The sequence below is a fragment of the Camponotus vicinus genome, unplaced genomic scaffold (genome assembly GCF_025532165.1).
Source record: "Camponotus vicinus isolate PSW18456_S1 unplaced genomic scaffold, iyCamVici1.0 SCAF_9, whole genome shotgun sequence".
Lineage (NCBI taxonomy): Eukaryota > Metazoa > Arthropoda > Insecta > Hymenoptera > Formicidae > Camponotus > Camponotus vicinus.
In genome coordinates this window covers 12,423,683-12,443,888 of record NW_028141981.1, presented here as the reverse complement: position 1 = coordinate 12,443,888, position 20,206 = coordinate 12,423,683, and the positions used below count along the sequence as shown (strand labels likewise).

The 20,206-nt window shown below is 32.4% G+C and overlaps 1 protein-coding gene across 1 annotated transcript; it reads left to right on the top strand.

Moving 5' to 3' along the window:
* The first annotated feature begins 286 nt into the window (after positions 1 to 286).
* On the top strand, positions 287 to 1,824 carry LOC145977330 (uncharacterized). Its single transcript, XM_083109225.1, has 4 exons — positions 287 to 505; positions 655 to 903; positions 984 to 1,119; positions 1,289 to 1,824. Exons 1-4 carry the CDS (start codon positions 287 to 289, stop codon positions 1,822 to 1,824), a joined length of 1,140 nt encoding a protein of 379 aa, XP_082965351.1.
* Positions 1,825 to 20,206: the final 18,382 nt, after the last annotated feature.

Sequence of the window (20,206 nt, the reverse complement as noted above, 5' to 3'; positions counted from 1 at the left end):
TAATTTGTAAGGAATTATTTTAACAAACACATGGTCGAACGTTTACTCTACCAGACGAGTTGCAAGCTCCTCATAACATAACCATTGGCCACGTTCAGCAGGACAAGCAGCTTTGCAACTGTTGCGAGATTTTCTGCCGAACGTTCACTAGCGGTTTATGATTTTCTAAGCAATCGCCATTTTTTCCAGCATATCAAAAACAGTCGTTCAGCATAAATAGCACTAAACGCTAAATCAGTATAGGTTATAACAAGTTATAATTAGATCATCAAAGTACATAATTAAGATGGAATATGCAATAATAATATTAATGGATGATCTAGATATAATAAATAATATTGTTAATGTAATAATAGAAGAATTAAACCATGAATTAGATTATCAGGTACCAATTAGAAGGCGGAATGAAAGACCGCGTAATCAAAATTATTTTGAAATCACGATTCCTCGATATACAGATATACTTTTTATTGAACATTTTAGAATGTCACGACGAACGTTTGAGGTACATATAATTATACATATATCTATGAGGATATATATAATTTATACATACATACATATAAATACACACGCACGCACATATGCGCGCACATACACACACACATTTGCATCACTTATTCGCAAAATTATACATTTTTAATGTAATTATAGGAATTACTTAATGTAGTTGCTCCTCTAATTAATGAAGAAGAAAATGCTAATGTAAGCGTAACAAAAAAATTGATGTTCACCATTTGGATGTTAGCTAAACCAGAAAGCTTCTTAGCTGCAGGTGATAGATTCGGTTTAGCAAATAGTAGTGGACATCAAATATTTAAAAAAGTTATAAATGCTTTGGCAATGTTAATGCCTGAATACATACAATGGCCAAATGCAGCTCAGTGTCAATTATCTAGTCATGTATGGTGTTTAAATGTACATATAATTATTTTTTTTTAGTTTAAAAGTAAATAATCCTTTCCAATCACTTGTAATTTTAGATATTTCAAACTCGATCACATGGATTTCCTGGTGTAATTGGAGCTATAGATGGATGTCATATACCATGCAAGCAGCCTATAAGAAATGCTGTTGATTATTATAATAGAAAGGGATTTCATTCTATTATATTGCAGGGTGAAAATTATACATTCAAAATTTTTCTATTTTAATATCCTTAGTAATTACAAAATAAGATACGCAATTAGTAAAATACATATGTATATAATAATTTATTTATATTAGAGATTTGATTATTATATAGTAATAATTAAATGCGTTAAATGTAAAAACAAATTATTTATAGGGGTTTGTGACCATAGAGGACTATTTATAGATTGTTTTATTGGCATGCGGCCAGGGCGCATGCATGACGCTAGGGTTTTCAGAAACAGCCCATTATATCAACATATGACAAATGCAGAAGCACCTTTAATTCAAAATAATTTACATTTAATTGGAGATACAGCCTATCCTCTGTTGTGTAATCTAATGACACCATTTAAAGATAATGGTCATTTGACACGATCTCAGATTTCATACAATACAAAACTAAGTTCAATAAGATCTATTATTGAAGCAGCTTTTGGATTGTTAAAAGTTAAGTTTAGAAGATTGAAATATTTAGATATTTCTGATTTTGATTTAGGTAAAAATATGATCGCGGCTGCCTGTGTATTACATAATTTTATTATTAATGGTGACAGAATATTTATAGAAGAAGAAAATTATATAGTTGATGCAGATATAGAAGTACCACTAGATAATGATAATATTAACATGATAGATGAAGAGAATCTTGAAGCTACTGAAAAGCGTAGACATATTGTTCAGATATTATAATTGATTATAAGTATTTCTTTTTATTTAATTTTTTTTATTTAATATATAATAAATACATATATTATCTTTTTATAGATACTATATAACAAAAATAAACTTTATAATGTTTTATAATAATCCATCAACTTTAATTATAGTTTAGTTATATGTTATTATATTATTAGTTATTACCAAACGACAATTATTTTTATTATGTTTTATGCTTTGCATACAAAAATAAAATTATAACACTTTTATATTAAAATAAACTTATACTAGCCTTATTAATATAAATCTTTATTATGAAAAAGAGGAGAAATTACGATTAACTTATCATTGCTTTTACAGTTAAGAAATTGCTAATCGCTACAAAAAAAATGTTTTTATTATCACAGACACCTTTTGTTAATATCTGTCTCTTTCTCTCTCTCATTACATATATATTATATTTTTATTGAAAAAATAAAATTTGAATACTTTTTGTTAATCACAGTAAAAAAATGCTTTTAACAATAAACATAATTTTTAATTAAAAAAATTTTAAAAAATAAAATAGAAAAAAACGACTAATTCTTATTCATTATTATTCATTGAGAAATTATTTTTTGCGGTTAAAGCTAAAAGCATTTTTTCAAACATTTTGTTTCTTTGTTTTTGAACATCGTTAAGATCATCTAATGCTTGTTTAATACCATTTAATGTATCCAATCGTTTTTCATTTAAATCTGATTCTTTTTTTCGCATATAATAAAGATTTTTAGATTTTGCAGCTTTTTGCTTTCGAATATTCTTCATAGGTTCACTTGCAGCATCTGTAAGACTAGAAGATGGACTGCAAAAGAAATAAATATTATTAATTACACTCTATTTAATATGTTGATCATATTTATATAGTTAATTTAAATTTTACATACACACGTACAAATATATATATGTGCAAATGTATATATATATATGCTTATATGTAATTATATGTATGTAAGATGAAAATTAACTGCATATATATCTACAAATAAAAAACTTTTATGAAAATTATTTATGCTTTTATATATATTATTTTTGTTAATTTAAATTTAAAAAGCAGCATTTAAAAATTTGTACATACTCATTATCAGTAAAAGATCCATTTTCTACGTTCTCTATTATTTCTGAATCTGAACTTGAGTTTCTTTCTTTCACATCATAAATGAAAGAAGTAGAAGAAGTAGCCTGCTGTTTAAGATTTTGTCCTCCGGAATATGGCTGTTGTTTAAGATTTTGTCCTCCGAGATATGTCATTGAAGAGAGCGTGGAATCTATGTTTATCGTTTTATCTTCTCTAAAAATATCCTCCATAATCTCATACCACTCCCAACTAATCGTTCCACTTCCAGTACTGCTTTTTTTGTTATTGTCTTTCAAGCTTCTATAAGATTGCTTTAAATTCCGCATTTTGCGGTCTAATATTTCTTCAGTCACGTAATAATTATGTAATTTAAAATCGTTAACAATCTCTGTCCATAATGACTTTTTCTTAATTTTTGGATCACGAAATTTATTTTTTCGTTCGAAATACTTCTATAAAAGCAGTTTCGTATTTTGCCTCGTCCAGGCAAAATTTTCAGGTTTGTTTTCTGCAACATAATAAATATGTCATATAATTTTAGAATATATACATATGTGTGTATAAAATTTTATTATATATAGTGTGTATATAAAACTATTGTGTATATATATATGTGTATATATATATATATATATATATATGTCACGCGGCATGTTCCAGGACGTCCTTTTATCTTTGCATTTAAAAGGACAAAACGTCTTCCTGAACCTATGTATACTTTATTCTCAAAGCTATTATATTCATTTCTTTGGCAATTTTTATTTTGGCCGATTCCAAGACTGTCCACTTTTGGCAGTTTCCAAGACCTAATTATTTACCAGGAGGCCTGGAACGTTTTCATTCCGTTTTAGCAGCTTTTAAGACAGTCAAGTTTTGGCAGTTTGCAGGACTTAATTATTTTATAAGTCCTGGAACATTTTTTTACCATTTTGACAACTTCTGGGACAGTAAAGTCTTGGCAGTTTGCAGGACTTGAATATTTAAACCGTCAGGTCAGGAAAAATGTATTATCTTTTGGCGCAATACTATCTAATTTATCATTGTGTCTAATTTATCATTAAATTTAATTTCATGAAATCTAATTTCCGTTCTTCACTATATTTTACTCGTGTAGTCCTAAAATCTGCCATATATAATTAAATTGTTTTATCCGGGACAGGACATAAATTTATACGAAAAGCAAAGAGAAACTAGATTTCAATATAATTGAAAAATTGTGAGAAAAATGTTTATAAGCAGTTTTACACAAATTCTTATAAATTTTAAAAATTGATTCTTATTTTAATTCAGATATGAGAATTGATTTAATTATGAATTCGATACACTGATAGGATTGCATATTTTCTGTCCTGGATAATGTCATTTTATATGTATGGTATATTTTAGAACCATATAAATAAAATTGCCTTGCTATGTGGCATAAGTTGCGTACGCCTAATTTGTGTCAGTCAATTAAGTTAGTCAATCAAGTCTCAGACGGATTTGTGCATGAGAGCGGAGACAATTTTATTAACTGAAAGCAACTTATATGTATATATTTTATACCGCATAGGTTAGGTTAGGCATAGGGAGACAGCCTTTTATTTATAGAGTTCTAAAATATGCCATGCGTAATTAAATGGCATTATCCAGAACAGAATACAAAATACGTAATACATATTATCGTTGTATCTAATTTCAATTTCGTCAAATCTAACTTCTGCTCTTCATTATATTTTACTCATATAGTCTTAAAATTTGCCATACATATTTTAAGACTATATAAATGAGGCTGCTTCAAGCGGCATTAAAACAATTTGTCAGTCTATCACATTATCTCAGATGAATTTCTGTATTGTATTTAAGACGATTTTATTGACTGATACACGTTATGCCTATGCATCTTACTTCGCATTGAAAGGCAGCCTTTTATTCATAAAGTTCTAAAATATGCTATATGTAATTAAATGGCATTATGCAGGACAGAATACAAAATACGCGATTTTATTGTTGTGTCTAATGTACTATTAATTGCATACAATTTGATTATATATGGCAGATTTTAAGATGAGTAAAATGTAGTGAAGAGCAGAAGTTAGAATTCACGAAATTGAAATTGGATACAATGATAGTAAGTATTACGTATTTTGTATTCTGTCCTGGACAATGCCATTTAATTACGTATAGCATATTTTAGAACTCTATAAATAAAATCCTGTCTCCCTCTGCAGAGTAAGATATATATATAACTTGCTTCAGTCAATAAAATTGTCTTCGCTCTCATACACAAATTTGTCTGAGATGACTTGATTGACTGACACAAGTTAGATGTACGCATCTTATGCGCACAGGGAAGCAATCTTATTTATATGGTCCTAAAATATGCCATACATAATAAAATGCCATTATCCAGGACACAAAACAATACGCAATCATCCCTATCATTATATCTAATTGATATTTAAATCAATTCTCGGATCATATCTGAATTAAAATAAGAATCTGAATTAAAATAAGAATTTTTAAAATATAAAATGTAAGAATTATGTGAAAGAGTTTAAACATTTTGTCTCGTAATTATTTTAGTTGTATTGAAATGTAGTTTGTATTCTTCGCCGTCTCTGTATAAATTATGTCCTGTCCTGGATACTTCCATTTAATTATGTATGGCAGATTTTAAGACCATATAAATAAAATATTTTAGATTTGAATTAAAATGAAAAATCAAATTGGAAATTCATAAGAATTTATATAATAGGACTTTAAATATTTTTATTTGTAATTATCCAAGTGCGTGAGAATAAAATGTCATTCACGAGTAGCGATAATTACGCTTTCAATAAATGTATCCTCTTGCGGTTCTATCTCACATGCATTCGTTCGAAGACGCGTACAAACATGTATGCTACGCAGAGCGTTTTACGCAGTATACATAATATACACGACACGACACGCGGTTCTTTGGGTGCCAGTAAACCAGGACCTCATTCTGGCCTTCATTAATCTACTTTGCTGTGTTCAATCCTACCCTATGAAAAGTGAATATAGAAAGTCCTTTCTTTTTCTAACAAGTGCAGATTGCAAACAAAAGAATCAAGTAACAATTTTAGGCTATGTTGGTAAGTACAAAAAAATAATGTTTACTAATTTTTATGAAATTAACATTAGAATAATTATTTGTATTTATTTATATTACACAAAAATATATGTATAGTATATTATGTATTATGATTAAAACAAATATACATTACATAAAAATTATTCGTACCCACTTTTTAAAAAAATTAAATCGTTATATTATTCATAAAGCGGCAGATTCAAGGACCCATACCAGATTCGAATGATATCAGAAGCCTTACAGCATATGCACGCGTTTATTTTTGTATACTGTACGACATCGAATCTAATATTATTGATATCAATTAAATCTAATACGCAAGGACGGAGAATCTAAGAACAGAATGATCTTCTTCTAGGACAACTCTGTATCAAATAATTGTCATATAATGACATTTCCACTCGTGAATGAAGAATCACAGAATCAGGGCTTGTGAAGAAATAATCGACGATATTTCTCTCCACAATGGAATAAGGAATAATAACGAAGAGAAAATAAATGAAGGTAAATTAATTACTTTATTATTGGAAAATTGAAAGATTGCGTTATTAAGAAGAAAATTGATACTATATAATTGCTATCACACATATGCATTTAATTTTTACTAAAAACATTTACTGTAAACATCACTGCAGGATTCCATTGTATAGATGATACATTGTTAGTTACTAAAAGTTGAAAATCTAAATGATAAAAATTAATTGAATAAAATTATATTTAAATTTGTTATATTTTCACTCTTACAGTAAAACTTTAAATTTCTTAACAAATATTCTCTGTTTTTATCTTAAAGTTTATATCATTAATATTGCAATTTTAATATAATTAACTTGAATAAATTTTAATATATACTAATTAACTCAGACAAGCACGAATTAATTTCGATTAATTTTAATTTAAACAAATTTAAGAATAATTTTTATAGTATTCCTATTGTATATCATTTTTAACAGAACTGACACATCAATGACAAATCAAAGATATATTGTAATTAATGAAAATTTTTATATTATATAAATAACGCGAAAATTTTATCTAAATAAATTTGTTAATGTAGATTTATACTGATATATCTGATATAAATTTCAATACGAAAACAAAGAATATTTGTCAAGAAATTTAAACTATATTGCTGTAAGAGTGAAAATAATTTTATAAATACAAATACTACTATTCTATCTAATTAATTTTTATCATTCAGATTCTCAACTTTTATCAAATAAAAACAGGTATATCTTTTATAGTAAAAATCCTGCAGCGATGAAAATAATAAATGTTAAAACTGGATGCAAGTAACTACATATATCATATATATCATATTTACATTGTTAATGTTTTACATGATTTCCTGATTACATTTTTATTTTATTTTAATATTTAGTTCTTTGTTGTTAGAGTGAAAAAGTATTTTATAAAGATTGAATTAATTAAATATTTTATAAAGAAACATGTTTCATACAATAAGTAAATATAATTATTATGATGATTTTGTTGATTGATTTTAAGATCATAATATTCAGCAACAGTTCGTATGAATAAAACTATTTATCCATAACTTTTATTTCTATTTAAAAATAATTATATACACATATATATGTATATTTACGTAAATATAATTTCATTTTTAATTACTATATTGAATTAATATTTATTTTTAAGCTTAAATATTGTCAGTAATGTTTTATAATTTAACTTTTTTGTTAAATATTCTATCATGTATAAAAAAATAATATTTATATTAAACATTATGAAGATCATTCATAATTTAAATAAATATTGCTATATTAAAGGAGCAGAAAGGAAAGAAGATCAATTGGAAGAATCAAAAGAAAATCAGTTGGAAAAATCTTATATATCAGAATCGGAATATGAACCCTCTGAAGGTGAGGATACAGAAGATGATTCAGAAAATGAAGATGAATCAGAAAAAATCAACTCAATGGAAAGTACTCCTGCTATTTCTTCAACGGATGTTTCATTAGTATTAAATGCTTCGTTCAATATTCCCGGAAATTCTGCATGTGACGATGTCATACTGAAAGCAGATTTGTCTAAAGGACCGAAAGGTGATGGCAAAGCAAGCTGTTGCATTTACTGCAGAAAATTTCAAATGAAACTCCCACGGCATTTAGCATCAAAACATTTTAACGAAAAAGAAGTTTCTGATTTTCTCAAATTACCAAAAGGTCCACAAAAAAATGCAGCAATGCAAATATTCGAAAGAAAGGAAATTTTCTTTATAATATTGATGCAGAGAAAAATGGTGGAAAACTGATACCTATGAGACGTCCACGAACTGAGGAAGAACGTTCAGGTGAAAATTTTACAGCCTGTCCAAAGTGCAAAGGTTTTTATACCAAAAATAATCTAAGGCATCATTATGCAAAATGTACTAATAAAAATGTAAATACTCGAGGAATATTAGTTGCTGCTAGGACTGCAATAGGACGAATTCATCCGGTAGCTTCTATAATAATGCGGCAATACATTATTCCACATATGAAAGAGAATGACGTGACTAGAATTGTACGATACGATAAATTACTTATACTTTATGGACAATAAATTATGTCGTGAACATAGACAACAATATCACCACTCTATGATTCGAGCACAATTACAATTACTTGGTCGTTTTCTTATAGAATTAAAAAAAATTAATTCTGAAATTACGGATTTTAGCTCCTTATATGATTCAAAATATTACCGTAGTGCAATCGAAGCAGTTAATGTTGTCGCTGGTTTAGATGAAGAAAAAGGAATTTATAAAACGCCGGCAAATGCATCATCTCTTGGCGCATTTTTGAAAAAAGTTGGTCTTACTTGGAAAGCTGAATGTATAGCATCTCATGACAAAATTGGAGAGAAAAATTGCAAAAACTTTTTGACGCTATATGAAGATGATTATTTAGGAAGTGTCAATAAAACGGTAATGGAAACACAAGTAATGAACAGACGTCAGAAAAAAATTGAGTTACCACAAACTGAAGATATAAAGATTTTAAGTAATTATGTTGAGAAACAAGTTGAAGATAATTGGGCATTGTTGGAGAAAGGATTTTCAGAATATGCATGGAGAGATCTTGCGGAAGCTACGCTAATTTACATACAAGTTTTCAACCGAAAACGAGCTTGAAAGACTCTTCATATCTGATTTTAAGAATAAACAATCAGTTCCAGATGATGATGAAACATATCACAAACTTTCAAAATCCAGTCAACAGGTTGCTAAACAATATGTACGAATCGAAATAAGAGGAAAACTCAATCGAGTTGTTCCAATACTGTTGAATTTAAAGATGCATGATAGTATTGAAGTGCTTTTAAAATATCGTAGAAATATGGGTATTTCTTCGAAAAATCCTTATGTATTTGGTTTGCCAAATTGCAATCCGAAACGTCATCGATTTTTGAGAGCAACTGTGTTAATGAGAAAATTTTCGAAGGACTGTGGAGCCAAAAAGCCATTTACATTACGTGGTACTTTTCTGCGCAAGCATATAGCAACCAAATGTGCTGATATGGAAATGAATGAGACAGAAATTTCGAGAGTGGCTAATTTTATGGGACATCATATAGATATCCATAAAAATATTTATCGACAACCAGTAGCAAAAGTAGATATTTTGTCAATGTCAAAAGTTCTAGAGAAAGCTCAGGAACATGAAAGTGATTCGGAGCCAAGTATAGATAATCAACAAGACTCTGGACTACATTCATCAGAGAATGTATATGACACAGAGACAAGCAATGTTGATGATTCTATAGATATTTCTCTTGAAAAGAAAAATGATTCCTCATTAATATCTTCTAGCGATAATGAAAGAGTATTAAAAAGGAAAAGATCACCAGGATCAAAATTTAAGCTGCAAAAATCGAAAAAAAATAATGAAGTGGATACATCGACTGATAGTTATCAAGATTCTTCACTTGAGTTATCACATTCAAGAAAATGCAAGCGATTGAATGATGATAAAGAAAATTCTGAAATAAGAAAAAAGATTGTAAAAAAACGTTGGACTGAAAAAGAAATACAAAGCGTTGGATATTATTTCAGTGATTACATTGAAAATCATATTCTCCCCTCGTTACATAAAATTAAAGAAATTCAAAGAGATTACAACGTTTTGCAGTCACGAACACCAGCTGTTGTGAAAACTTGGTTACACAACCAAATTCGAAATGCGAAAAAACAAAAAAACATTCCATCGCCATTGAAAAAAGTAAAAACCAGGAAAAGCCCATCGAAAGAATATTGGACAAAGCACATGACTTACATCTTTGCTTCTCATCTTACTAAAGGTCGTGTACCCTCCATTCATGAATGTCGAGAAGTAATTAAGGGGAATAAAATTTTCGCAAAAATATCACCTAAAAAAATGCAAAATTATGTCACTAAAATAATTAAAAAAGGCACTAAAAAAACAAAATAGGTATTTTATGGTAAACATAACAATTTCAGAGAAAAATATTCTTGCGTTTTGGCGTTTTCTTTATTTTATTGTCTAAAAGAAAATAAGTTAATATTATTTTAGCTTTTTTTTATTTTATTGTTATATTTTTTTAATGTTATTTTGTGTAAAAGATAATAATTTAATTTAATTAGTTATGTAAAAGAATAATTTAGCAATTTAGCAATTTTCCGTTTTTTTTAATTAATTATTGTTATCTAACTATAGAAGTAACAAGATAAATTTGCTTCTGATAAGTTTGCTTCTGCAAATACTACAAACTTCTGTATTTTTCTAAAATATATCTGTTTATAAAAATATCAAAATAAAATGTCTGTAAAACATAAGATATTTCCATATTGTATTTTATAAACTGAAAATTTTATATTGTAATTTTTGTAAAAAAAAGCGGCACTTTTAAAACTCACCTTGCCGGAAGCATTAATTATTTTATATTGTATTGTTGACAAACAAAAATAAAAAAGTTACAATATTTATGTTTTTTATATTTGAAATATCGACACCTACATCCTAATACTTATTGACTCGGACTGAAAGGTAGCAAATATGTATAATGAAACGTTTAAACTTATTTCAATTTCATGTGAAGAAGTACAATAATTTACTTTAATCATTTACATTATCATTTTCTAACAATAAGTATCAACTTTATTGGAGGTATTAATTATAAACTTCCAGATGTTGTTAAAAATTTATTTTGCAATGCTAGAATGAAATTTATTGAAACAAAAAAATTCTTTTGATAATAATAAGTAATATATTAAAAGTTAGTAATATTTCTCTATAAAAGTTATTTTAAAGAAAAAATGTATACAAATAGCTTAAATAAATAACACTTAAATAAGAGAATTTAGTATTATCTTTAGCCACCATTTCAAAGATGTAATGATCTGAAATGTACTAATTCATTATATGTATATATGTATATACTTTCATGATTATGTTGTGAGGGTCCTGAATCATATTTTCAAGACACTGTGTATAATGCTAAATTCTCTTATAAATATTATTTATTATACATTTTTTTTTTAAATAACTTTTATAATAAGATAGAGCTACTTAACTTTTAATATATTTATTATTATAAAAAAAATTTTTTAGTACATAATATATTAGAATTTTTTGCAATCGCTAGTGAAATAATCAAAGGTTAAAAGTAAAACGTTTAACAGATGATATATTAGTAAATTGCAAGATATTTTATATGCTGCGAAATTTCCCAGAAATATATCATATTGAGATATTCATCATGCACATACATCAATAGATATAATGAATTAATATTTGTATTAATAATCGTAAATCATAAAATGTTTATACTTTTGATATACAGGGTGTTTCATTTTAATCCGACCAGTCGAATATCTCGAAAACCAAGCCCGGGAGAGAAAAATATTTCAGACAAAAGTTGTTTGGTTTCGAGGGGGCCATAAGATGGTGACAATGATTTGACCTTGAACAGTCATTTGAAGGTCACATAAAGGTCACCTTAAATTTCTTAAATGGAATACCCTATATATTTTTGCACATTCTTGTAGCTGACATCGAGAGCTTTCCAAAACACTATAATTAAGTACCTTTTCGTTAAGTACTTTTTGAGTTATGAGGCTTGAAATAATTTCTTAATTCTACATAAACCGTAAAATATCTAGTAAAATATTCATTTTTCGATTATCTTACCTTAATACTTTTACGTACAAAATAATGAGAGGAATCAATTGGTGTAGAAAACACATAGTTGTTTTGAAGAAAAAATATGTAATTTGCAATTAACAATTCCACCAATTCTACCAATATATTACATGTACATACATAAAATGTATGTACATTCAAGATGTACGTACATAGAGTCCCGAAAAATGCCAATAGATCAGAATGGTACATTGCAGGACGTCCAGGAATTCACTGTTTGACACAATATTTTTCCAAGACCGTCCTGGAATGCACCAAATGTCCCCAAAGCTGCCGCATGACATAATAAAATGTTCTGGAACATGCCGCGTGACATATATATATATACACACACACACAATATATATATATACATGTATATGTGTATATATATGTATATACATACACAATATATATATATATATACACAATAAAATTTTATATACAAACTATATATAATAAAATTTTAATAAATTGCTACATACCTTTCTCCTGTTCAGTTATACTAACTGCTTCGTGTGATGCTGCAGTTTCAGCAAAATATGTATTATAAAATTGTGCATTTGGAATAAAAGTATATTTTTTTGTTTTGATTTTTATTACATCAATCAAAATAGTTATGATTTTACATACCACTTTGTTTATCATGCAAATCATCGGGTCCAATAACTTTATATAAAATGTTATTATACACATAAAGTTTTTCTTGTTCCATAATTTGTTAATTTGTTAATTCTTGGCCGTAAGAGGTGGTTCTCGCCTGGTGCCATACAAAAATTAGAAGAAGAAGAAGAATTTGTTAATTCACAATCAGATGTAACCTTCTAATATTCTACATCTAACATCCAACACGTTGTGCTGTTTTTAAAACGTACTTTCAGTTTGCTATAAAAAATGGCGAATGTTTAGTAAACATGTTGCAAATCCGTAGCTGTTCAGCAGAAAATTTAAAAACGCTACATTTTCTATTCAGCGATTTGTGTTGCATTACTCAATAGTATAGGTTAAAAAATTATTTCGATTACGATTAGAATACAAGGATATTTACAAATAATGGATACAATAAATGCTAATAGTAATAATAATAAATGTAATATCTCTTAAATTTGATAGAATTGCTTCCAGCAAATATAATTGTATATTATACTTACATTCACCAATATGTTGTGCTTATAACGATGTATGAAAGCGTTCAGCAAAATTTTTTAACTGTTGTAAATGCAGCATGGTGCGCTAGTGTAGCACTCAGTTCTGCTGAACGTGGCCATTATAATGAAGTCTAAATGAATAAATAATAAAGCGTTTTACTTCAAATATGTTTAATATTATTGTTTACAAATCTGCTTACAATTACAAAGGCATATTGCGGTGAACTTTGTTGAAACATAGCAAACATAAATGGGACTTATCAGGACAACCATCACAAAATGTTACAACTTAGAATAATTTGCAATTAACAATTCCATATTTTTTCTTAAAAACAACTATGTGTTTTCTTTACACCAATTGATTCCTCTCATTATTTTGTACATAAAAGTATTAAGGTAAGATAATCAAAAAATGAATATTTTACAAGATATTTTACGGTTTATGTAAAATTAAGAAATTATTTCAAGCCTCATAACTCAAAAAGTACTTAACGAAAAGGTACTTAATTATAGTGTTTTGGAAAGCTCTCGAGATAAGCTACAAGAGTGTGCAAAAATATATAGGGTGTTCCATTTAAAAAAATTGAAGTGACCTTTACGTGACCTTCAAATGACTCTTCAAGGTCAAACCAATGGTACCACCTTATGTGCCCCTTGAAACCATATAACTTTTGCCTGAAACATTTTTTTCTAAAGTGCACCGTTTGTGAGATATTCAGCTGTATCGGAACTTTTTGGACACCCTATATATATATATATATATATATATAAGAATATAATTGTTGTTAACAAAATCTTGTTTTAGCGTGCAATAATTTATTTTATGTCGCGGTGGGATATGGTTAAAAGAGTAATATAAATCAATTCCATTTCATAGTGCAATAAGGTATTGCAGCTATTTTATATCGCGATGGAATACATGTGAATATAACTTTAATTCGCGGTGGGATAAAGTAATGGGAATTAATTGTTTTTAATATTGGTAGTAAATTATTGCAGCTGTTTCACGCGGTGAGATATAAATGAATATAATTTTAATTTACGGTGGGATAAAGATTATTAATTAATTATTTCAATATGCAATAATTTTTATTCTTCGGATTTAATTTTAATATTTATAACCGTTAGGTTCTTGAACTAATAAGAATTATTGCATATACTTAATTCTAATATGCGTATTAATAATTAACGGTAAATTCGTTTGACTCTTAATAATATTCGTACGAAATAATATTCGAGCGGAATTCCTTATCCTTGAAGATTGGAATGCGTTAGGCTTGGGCGCTTCTGAGAAATGCAATCGCTCGGCACTTCTAGGAAGCGATAAGGAAAATAGCGCGTTGTATTTAGCCTTGAATTTATATACGATCGATATTTCTTAGGTCGATAACGTTACCTTAGGTTGGATAACTTTATCCCATGTCGGTAAGGTAGGTATTATCATTATCCAATGTCGATAAGATAGGTAACATTGTTATCTTACGCCGGTAATTATTATATGTTGGTAAGGTAGGTAATGACAGTATCTTCTGTCGGTAATGTAGGTAACTATGTTATCATATGACGGTAATTTTTATGTCGGTAATATTTCTTATGTCGGTAACATTTTTGTCTTATGTCGATATGTCGGTAATGTTACCTTACGTCGACAGTTAAAAAATTAAATTTAATTATATGTAGGTAACTAAACTTATACTAGTTTAACAAAAGGAAGATTATATGTATATTCTCAAAAATATTAAAAGTAATATGCTACTAAGCATTGAAAGAAGTATTTTATATGTTAACTTGTGGGATATTATAATGATATTAAATATAAGTCTTGCACGCCTAAGTGAATAAAGAAAATTTTGTTGCGGGACGTAACACTATAATCATGTATGGTCCTGTCCATAATGATTCGAGCTTTTTCGATCGTCCTCGTCGTAACGTTTCGTCGTGCACTAGTACTTTATCTCCTATTTTAAAATGAGCTTCCTTTGTGTTTTTGTCATAGTTCTTTTTAGCTTTTTCTTTTTCCTGTTTGAGATGTTCTTTCGCGAATTGATTAATCGCTCTCAATCTTTCTTTTAACTCTTGCGCGTAATCGTCGTAATTATACGTCGGTTTCGGTGACTTTGTCAATGCTGTCGGAATTTCAGCTTGATGTCCGTACACCAATTCGAAGGGTGTATATTCTGTAGCAGTATGCGGTGTTGTATTATAGGTGAACATCGCGAACGGTATCCATTCATCCCAGTCCGTTTGATCTTCGTTTATATAGTGTCGTAGATACTCGGCTAATGTGCGATGCGATCGTTCTAACGCGCCGTTGCTTTCTGGGTGATACGCAGTTGTTTGAATTTTGTTTATTTTTAATAATTTACAAGTATTTTTAAATCTCGCTCATAAAATTAGTTCCTTGATCCGTTAGAATTTTTTCCGGTATTCCGTATTCAAGTATTATTTTTGTAACAAATTCTTTACTAATTATATTCGCTTCTTGATTCGGAATCGGTATTGCCTTGCTAAATTTTGTTAGATTATCTTGAAAGGTTAATAAATATTTATTTCCGTTAGTCGTAATTGTTAGCGGTCCGACTATATCTAATGCGCATTTTTCAAATGGTTTATTGGGCGTATCCGTAATTATTAACGGCACTTTATTTTTCCGTGATAATTTTTTTTTCTGGCAAGATTCACATTTTGCTATATATTGTTCGAAAACTTTTGTTAGACCTTTCCAATTATGTTGAAGTCGAATTCTTTTTATTGTTCGTTCAATTCCTTGATGCCCCCCTATAGGTGCATCATGATATTCGGCTAGAATTTGTTTTTTCTCTGTTTCCGAATATATCTTTATGTTATCTGTGTTGGTTTCTTCTTCTCCTTCTTCTTTTTCTATTAATAAAATGTCTTGGTCATCTTTTTCTGTGGATGGTCCTGGTATCGCGTTGCGACTTAAGGCGTCGGCATTCGCGTTTGCTCGCTCGTCTTTATGTATAATTTCATAATCATACTCTTTGAGTTTCAATCTCCATCGGATTAATCTCGATCCGGGGTCATTTACATTAAATAACCATATTAACGGTTTGTGGTCAGTTATTATTTTGAATTTTGTTCCGTAAACATACGGTCTGAAATGTTTTACTGCCCAAACGATAGCTAATAATTCCTTTTCGGTTGTATTATAGTTTTGTTCCGCTTTAGTCAGTACTCTGCTGGCGTAAGCAATCGGTCGGTCGTTGCCTAACTTTCCCTGTGATAACACTGCTCCGATCGCATAGTCGGAGGCATCAGTGGTCACAATAAATTCTTCTGTGAAATCGGGATATTTTAGCACTGGTGCTGTCATTAATTTTTCCTTTAGTCTTTCGAATGCCGCTTGCTGCTCCGTTGTCCATTCGAATTTTTCTGTTTTCTTGGTTAACTTTGTGAGCAGCTTAGCGATTCGCGAGAAATTCTCTATAAATTTCCTATAGTATCCCGCTATCCCTATAAAGGATTGAATATCTTTGACCCTTTTTGGGATCGGAAATTCTTTTACTGCGGTTAATTTTGACGGATCGGGTGATATTCCATTTTCTGAAATTATACAGGGCGATCCCGAAAAACGATCCGTCTATAAAATGACGTATTCCTGACACCATTCTAAGACAATTTTTCCTTTACCAAAATTTGATTTGAAGCGTAGTTTTTGAATTATTAAAGGAAGTAGTTAACGTATGACGGGTCGAATACAAGAGGCAGGCAAGGGTGGCGCGATTCACCCTCAGACGCGGGTGCTTACGCGGGGCGCCTGCTGCGATCAGCTGGTCGCTATACACATACAGACACACATGCGAACACATACATTCTCTCTCTGTCTGTCTGTCTGTCTGTCTCTCTCTCTCTCTCTCATTCGCTCACTCACCTGTAATTTTTTTTTTTTACGAGAGAGGGGAAAATGCATTTTATGCAGACCCACCGGTCGATCCAGTGAGTTATGTGGAACTCGAGTACCAAGTCGAATTACCAACTCGGTACTCCCTACCCACTAAAAACCCCTCTCTTTTCACGAATTTCCTTTGACACACTGTCCCTCTGACTTCCCGAGATCTGTTTTCACATAACGTCAAAAAATAGTTATCATTACCTTGTTCGATGACTTTTGATGTATTGAAGTAATTGCTTGAAGGAGAAATGAATTTTCCGATAGATCGTACGTTCTCAAATTTAACGTAGATATCACGTTGCAAAAGACAAGAAATCCACACTAAATTATTAACTGAAAGTTTTTCTTCTTTCATGAACTGTATTCTTTTATAAACTTTAACGTAATCACATTTATTTACTCACTCGATGAGACGAGAAATTTACTAATGACTCTATCACTAATCACTATTAATCACTGTCGAATAATAACTGTTGGCGATTAAAAATCACTCGATGAAAGAAACACGCGCGGACATGTTACTACACGACGCGACGACGCGACAATGCGACGATAATTACTCGGCGACTGCAAGCAGTTTTTTGTCATGGTAGGTTGCGGTAGGTTAAGGTACTACTGGCGCTATCGAACGCGATCATGTATTCGATTGAAGAATGCGGTAAACATAATAAACATTTAACATATTAATATTATTATTATCATGAATGTGTGTGATATCCATACATCGTATGATATCTATTTAAAAATTAATTAGATTAAATAAGTGTTTTTGAAATATTTATTACTTTTACTATTATCATGTAAAATATTAATATTAAATATTTATTTAACTATTTTATCTATTTATTTATTTATTTATCTATTTCACCTATTTATTTTTAACTATTTATTATCAATGACCGATTTTCGATTAGCTTCTCCGCGGTGTGCCACCTTGTCGTGGTGGAGAAGCTCCCCTCTTCATTTGAGGAGGGGTCTAAGAGCATATCATTGCACTTCCTTGTCGCTCGTTGGCGCTGGCCGGCGGTAGTCGGGAAGGGAGGTTGCGCTCCCTCCGGGCACTCTGGCCTGATGCGCATAGGGCGGCCCTGACTTCAATCGCCCGGTGGCAAGGCATCGTAGGGGAGGATTGCTCCCTGCAATACGGGCCTGACATACGGGTGATCCCGTGGGAGGAGGGTGCCGAGCGGTAAGTGCTCCTACCGTGAGGCGTCCCTCAAGGGGGAAAGTGGGTGCCGGCCGGGACCCCCGCCCGAAGGACTGGTTGGGTGACTTAGCCACTCGACCGGGCCAGAGGCGGGATTATCTTGGCCTGTGACACCCATGGGTTGTGCGTGAGTGTGTGGATGAATGAGTGGGTGTGGCACGGCCGGCCCCGGTGGATATTCCCGTCAGACTAACCAAGGGGGGAGTAGTAGCCCCCCGACCGCGGTGGAGAGGTGACGTCGGTACCTGACCTCTGCCCTGGAAGATGCGGGAACGTAAGTCCTGGACTTGTCCAGGCAAAGTCCGCCTGAAGGGACATGTTTAACGTGGAAAGACCGCTCCCTCACCGCCGTCGGAGCCTATACCGGGGTTGAAGTCGGGTAACCGGGCGTGTGTATGGAGGAGTACATGGCCGGTATTTCCTCATACCCGATGCCGGGTAGGGTAAATCCCGGCACCGTCTAGCCCGAGGTTTGGGTTACTCGTGGTTCGGATTCACGGGGCTCACTCGATAGGGGTGACGTAAAACCTTTAGCATCATACGGTGGACCCGGCCCTCTCCGGGAACCTTTTATTATAGAGCCAGTGTGGACGACTAGGGTTGGCCACCCGAAAGCCGCCTCTCGGTGGTTGTCCACTTTCACTAGGACTATTAATCCGGCAGGGAAGTAGCCCTACTGCGGTAGGGCTCCCATGATGGGCGAACTGTCGTTACCTTTTTGCAGATATAATATGGACGACCCTTTTACAATTTTCGGCGTGGGAGGAGAAGAGGGGGTGCGCTCACCCCGGTGAAGGGATTTTCCGGACGTATCCGCGACTCGAGGGCATCCACGTACCTGGACACCCCAGGCATGAGGAAGGCCAAGGCCACTAAGGACATTCCTCAAGCGGTGGTCAACGAGGTCGTCGAGGTCGTCCGGGGGAAGGAGGAAGAGGCCATCTTTCGGAGGAGCAGCCTGACAGCGCGCTCCCCGACTAACATTGGAGTCAGGGCCACCACCCAAGAAGTAGCTATGCCCCGCGACACCACCAGAACGGGCAGCCCCCCGAATGGCGGGAGTCTGCTGCCCATGGTGCAGGTCGAGAGGCTCGACACGGCGACGGCCGACAGGAGTGTGGGTGGATGTGCGTCTACCCCCCTGGAGGCCACTGGTTTAGAGGAGGACTCCGTCGTGGGGGTGGAGGCGACACCCCGATCGGCGAGGAGGGGCTGGAGGAGGCTTCATCGTCCGTCCTGGCCCCCTCCAAAGCGGTCAAGAGGGGGATGTCTACTGTCTCCCGGATCGGAGCGCTCGACCTCCTTGACGGAGGATGAAGGTTCCACCACAAGCGCAGGCTCCAAGCAGAGGAGGAAAAGAGGAAGACCACGTACGACGAATATCATCGACGAGATCAGGGCAAGGGAGAGAGAGAGGGAGGAAGAGAAGAAGAGAGTGAGAGAAGAGTGGGAGGAAAGGAGGATGGCGGACCCGAACTTGGTCATCCCGCCGTCCGCCAAGCTGCCCAGCTTGGAAGTCGTGATGGGGGAGTTGGAAAATCAGCCGACCCCCGACGTCACGTCCGAGCTGATGCAGGTTGTGCGGACAATGAGAAGGTCGCCACCACTGCAAAGAACTTAAGTGGGCAGTACGTGAGAAGGTTGAGATCTGCGGCCCTAACGGTCCATGCGGGTCTCAGCATTCTCGCGTACAGGGCGCAGGTAGAGCGAGGTGGAGATGGGGAAGAAATCGCCAGCCTTAGGAAAAAGGTCAGGGGACTACTGATGGAGAAGGTTAGGATGGAGAAGGA

Excerpts from the sequence above, each read along its gene's own strand:
- LOC145977330 (XM_083109225.1), top strand. The coding sequence starts at position 287 with ATGGAATATGCAATAATAATATTAATGGATGATCTAGATATAATAAAT. Across the intron at positions 506-654 it reads TGTCACGACGAACGTTTGAG|GAATTACTTAATGTAGTTGC; the intron begins GTACATATAATT and ends ATGTAATTATAG. Across the intron at positions 904-983 it reads AGTGTCAATTATCTAGTCAT|ATATTTCAAACTCGATCACA; the intron begins GTATGGTGTTTA and ends TTGTAATTTTAG.